The 5,004-nt window shown below is 48.9% G+C and overlaps 1 protein-coding gene across 1 annotated transcript in view; it reads left to right on the top strand.

Annotated features, from left to right (window-relative positions):
* Positions 1 to 4,687, top strand: part of LOC121660856 (TOG array regulator of axonemal microtubules protein 2-like) — a 20,464-nt gene extending 15,777 nt beyond the window's left edge. Inside the window, exons 11-14 of the mRNA XM_042020414.1 lie at positions 688 to 904; positions 2,242 to 2,328; positions 3,507 to 3,956; positions 4,414 to 4,687. Coding sequence (XP_041876348.1) covers positions 688 to 904; positions 2,242 to 2,328; positions 3,507 to 3,742 — 540 coding nt within the window. The 3' untranslated portion in view covers positions 3,743 to 3,956; positions 4,414 to 4,687. The remainder of the gene's footprint in view (positions 1 to 687; positions 905 to 2,241; positions 2,329 to 3,506; positions 3,957 to 4,413) is intronic.
* The last annotated feature ends 317 nt before the right edge of the window (positions 4,688 to 5,004 follow it).

The raw sequence follows: 5,004 nt of genomic DNA, 5'->3' as shown, positions 1-5,004 counted from the left end.
GGGGGGTCTTTTTTCTCTTTGGAAAAGGAGGGAAATGGCTAGGGACAGATCTCTTCCTTCTCCTCCCAGTAGCTGCTTTTTCCCTTTGTCCAGAAAATGGTGCCTGATAATGTGGCTGTCAAGGGACTGAACCTGCTCTAATGAGAGCGGTCCAGCACATTAAATTTCAGAAGTCTACCTGCTGGGTAGACAATTGGTCTGGATCCTGGAAGAGTTGATCAGAGCCCTGCACTTCTCCAGACACAGGTTCTGAGACAGATGGAACAAAACCTGGATCTCCTCCAGCCATAGTTTTGGCAAAATCGTAACTGCCCTCAGAACCTGAGACAGCTGTGTAGAAAAAGGGGCATTGTAAATATCTGGTTGCATACTTCAAAAGCAAAGATACTGTTTTGCATCAATAAATGGGATGAATTTAATGACTGAAATGTGGAGAGAAACACCATAGGAACTATTCTGTCCCCACCCAAAGCTCTTCAAAATATATGAAAATCTTTCAACCAGCATGAGGTTGCGCAACCATTCCAGTGAGTGGCCCACAGGAAAACAGGGAAATTGTGCAAGCAAGTGCTGACCTGACAGGAAGGATCACTTTCATCTTTTACATTGCTGAGTGCTCACTTCTGCGTCCCTTCCTCAAACAAGGACATTTTAATCCAGCTTTCATGTTGTTTGTTCTCTTCACAGATTTTTGATTATTTTGTCCCGAGACTTGGTGATACGCACAAGAAAGTGAAGCAGAAGGTGCTGGACGTGCTGGCTGAAATCGTAGGCATCCTGAAAGATGGCTTAAACCCGGTGATCATCTGTCTGGTTGAAGGAATAACAAACAACCTAAACTCAAAGGACCCCGGGGTTTATGCCGCAGCTGTGAAAGCGCTGGAAGAATCCATGGCTCACTTAGGTAAGGCTGAGCCCTGGCATGGACTCTCCTCAAGTGTGTCTCTGCCTCTGCGAGTCAAGAGAACGCTGAGTGCCTTGACAGCTGTTGTTGTCTGTGGAAACCTCCAGCTGACATCCACCAGAAGCTGTGCAGGTGCAGTCCTTACGCACCAGTCCCCCACCAGGCTTGAATGTGCATCAGCATTTCCCAAAAGTCCCAGGAGCCCTTGGCTCTGTGCTGCTTGTCTGAAGAGGAAGTGCTGGACTACAGCTTTGCTGGAATTCAGGGCCAAAGGGATTTTTGGAGTTTGCCTGGGCCCCATTTGACTTCCCAAATGAATAGCTTTGCTGTTGGCATGAAGGGACACTGGCGCATCAGAACCTCTGCAGAGCAGCCTCCTGGAAGGCTCCACATCATAGGCATTAGCTTCATTAGGACAGCAGGATCAGTTCTTTACTGCATGCTTGCATGGAGATCATTTGGGACCTTCTTTTTGTATCTCATGCAGGAAAGGAGCTCTTAATAATACCCTGCTACTGAAACCCACACTGGGGTGTAGCTCTGTAGTGGTTCCCAATGAAGCAGATTGCCTGCTTTGTCACTGCCAGCCCTGGTGACCCTGTGAGGGACCAAACTTCATCCCACACACGTTCTGTCTCCAGGAAAAGCTTGCCTTGGCTTATTAGAGTGGTAGGACTGGAGGCTTGCAGGCCAATGCAGGCAACAGTGTTTAAATTCAAACGAGACCCCCAAAACCGCAACGGATAGGCGCAAGAAAAACCAAAATACATACGCCGGTCAAGTATTGGGAAATCAGTTCATTTTCCAGTCTCTCTGCCAAGATCTGATTTCACAGATGTTACAGAAACCCACAGGCTACTGAGGCACTGAGCACTAATAGCTCTTGTATGAGTAACTTGGAGTCTTGTCCCTAGATCCACACAGGTAACCTGACAATTTAAGAACAGCTTATCCTTCAGGTGGGAATGGAGGTGTGCATTTTGGAGCCTTCTCACCCTTTTCCATAGGGGAGGGAGAAGATCACTTCTGCAAAGCTCTGGGATGCAAAACCTTTTCACTGCTTACGTGTGATTGAAGTCTTGAGGTCCCTGATGTGAAATGTTTAACATAGCTCCTGGTACAGCAGACAACTTTGGATTTAAAATGTGAAAGGAGAGCTTTTCTTTTGGAATTTAAAATCCTCCCAAGTAGGCTGGAAGGAAAGAAGAAAGGGATTCAAAAATCAGCAGGAATTTCCTTTCTTTTACAAAATGTAGTTGGCCCTGCCCTTTCCCTCCCCACTGTCCTTTCTCTTATGACCTCAGAAGAGAGAGCAGAAATGTGTGTTTCCCTTGTAGATAAAGTATCCCTGATGAAAGAGTTCAGCCACCGCAGGAGTGAACTGAAGGGCCAAGCTCTGCTGGATGTCACAGAGCATCTCTCAGGTATGGCCTCCCCTTCTAAGGCAAGAGGTCTTCCGAGGCAGAATTTACAGGGAATGCCAGTGAATAGACACTAGAGTGGCTCCTCCAAATCAGGAGGTGCTGAGCTTGTCCCTCCTGCCCAATACCCATGGAAGGTGTATTGGGCAGGTTTTCCCTGGCTGCTGCAGAGGTGTGCAGCATCTGAGATGGGGGCGGCACTCGGCCTCGGGGCTGAGCTCTCACTGGGGCATCTCAGAAGCTGCCTCCAGGAAAGGGAGGGGCTAAAAATTCCCAAGCTGGCTCCTCTCTTGGAAGCTCAGGGACAGCTCTGATCCTTTAGGGGAAATGGTGGCAAATGCTGTTTCAGGGGATCGGTTTGTTTTGTCCTCACAGAATTCTTGCTTTGCTCTTGGAAAGTTTTGAGGCGGAAGCCTGCAGTGCCTGGGGGTCACAGCTTAGGTCAAAACTAAGCACACGTGTTAGAGGCACGGATTTTGTGCAAGGCAGCCTTTGGGGGCAGAGGGGCAGAAGCAGAGTGCTGAGGCTCCCTGCCTGTGCTGTGGAAGTGCCATTGGACTGAGCATTTCAGGGTGTGCAGTCAGGGTCTTCCTATGTCAGCGCTGCCCAAAATGCTCCAAATGCAGCTGATAATTGATTGCTCAGAGGAGCTTGCTATGTCAGCAATAGCCAAGGGATGGAAAAATGATAACCTCAATATATACTAGAGAAGACAGTGTATAGCCTTGCTTTATTTATAGCCTTGCTTTAGCGGGGTCTAAATCCACTGCTAATTAAGCCAGGTCACAAAAACGGAGTCATCCTTTTTATTAGAAATCTCTCAATTTCCTCTCTAAAGTGCCTTTCAAACCTTCAGCAGTGGGTTTAGACAACTTCTAAATGGAAATAAACAGCAATTTGACATTTTGGTCATTCATCATGCCGGAAACAGATTGTGGAATGATTTAGTAAAGCTGTGAAGTCTGCCACAGGTACAAGGCTCGGATCTGGAGAAATTAGTCCTGAGGGCTTGGTGGTTCTGTTTTGGGGATGTTCAGCTGCTTTGCCCATTTCTGGATCATGGGGCTCTCACTGTTATTTCACTGATCTTAGCCAGAGAGACTCCCAAAATCACAACTAGAGGTAGATCCTTGTTTGCATTAAGGCTGGTGGTTAAGAAGTTTGTGTCTCTCTTCCGGCAGCGCTTGTGGCATGGGTTTATCCCAGGAGCCCCGAAGTCGTCCAGCGCTACGCCCTGCCCGTGCTCTGGTCCTTCCTGGGGAACAAGGCGCTGCCTGTCCGAAGCGCCAATGTCCGCACTGTGGTCACCAAGCTTGCCTGCGCCCTCTACAAGGTGATGGGCGCCAAGCTGAGGAAGCATGCTGCCAGCCAGCCTCCGCATGTGCGGGAAAACCTCTCCGACATTTTGGGCTGGTGAAGGCTCGATGACCTGCAGAGAGATGACAAAGTGCTGAGTTGGACACCTCCGGACGTGACTTCTTAGCTGTGCCAAAAAGGACAGAATGCAAAGGAAGGGTGTGCACCTGCCCCCGCTCTCTCCACCCCCCTTCCTAGTCGTGGCATGGGGTGCCTGAAGCAACTTCCGATTGAGGACAAGGTGAAGGCTGAGCATGGCTCAGCCTCACAAAGAGGTAAGGCGGGAGCTGGGCCGCTCTCTGGCAGGAGGAAGGCTCTTGTGCCAGCCTAGAGAGCCTGGGCACATTGCCAGGGAACAGTTCTGCCCTGCATGTGCCCCCTGCACTGAGCTGTGCTGCTCCCAGTGCCCCGTGGAGCTGTAGGGCTGCTCAGCTGTGGGGCCGGGAGAGGAGCAGGAGGGTGCGTGTGCAGCTGAGCCATTCCTGGAAAGCACAGGCCTCTGGGCTCCCTGCTGTCCCAGGGCAGCCCAGAGGCCAGGCTGTTCCTGTGCTGGCTCTGTGCAAGTGGGTCAGGGTGTCCCCCTGGCCTGCCTCAAGTGGCTGCTGGCAGGAGCATGTTTCCCTGTGCAGCTCTTTAGAAGTTTCCAGGTGGTCTGTCCCATTAAATACGTAGCTTCAGATGCTTTAGGTTTGCATTGCGGCCTCTGTTATATTTTGTGTCTCCACTTTGCAGGCGTGACTGGCTACAGTCTTATCAAGAAGTTTTCCTTGGACATTTCCTATGTTCCCTAACCGACAAAGCCCTTGCCTCCTGTCCAGAAGAGCTCTCTTTCCTCGAGCTCAGGAAGAAGGTGCTGCCTGTCCGAAGAATGTTTGAAGATTTGGATTTATACGTTAGGCTTTGTAGTTACAGATGTACATATGTTCTGACATGTAGATGTAGGTTTGAATAAATGTGTTATCATTTTATCTTTTAAATTTTGAAACTAGATTTTCAACTGTATATATTTTATTTTGATTGTTTTTGTTTGTTTTAAATAAAATAATTTTTTAAAAAAACAAGCCGAGAATGTGAGACCTGCTAGCCTAGAGGTTGTCAGAGTGCAGCTGACTCAACGTGCCACTGTCTCACGGTATTCTTTCCTCACAGCGCCTCTCCTCTTTCTCTTTTGCCATGTTTTCTTCATGTCATTTGTGCTGCTGTTTGTTATTTAGCATTACAATGGGGCCACCTATTACCATGTTTGGTGGACAATGGACCCAGAAGATCCTGTGTAGTCTCCAGTTTTCTGCCTCGATCTATTCTGTGCTCACAAAAGGCCTG

The sequence above is a fragment of the Corvus kubaryi genome, unplaced genomic scaffold, assembly GCF_017639235.1.
Source record: "Corvus kubaryi isolate FWS band 111438036 unplaced genomic scaffold, C.kubaryi_AGA036_p1.0 36971, whole genome shotgun sequence".
In the NCBI taxonomy this organism is placed as follows: domain Eukaryota; kingdom Metazoa; phylum Chordata; class Aves; order Passeriformes; family Corvidae; genus Corvus; species Corvus kubaryi.
Note: the sequence above shows the minus strand (reverse complement) of the source record. Positions and strands in the feature narration are given on the sequence as shown.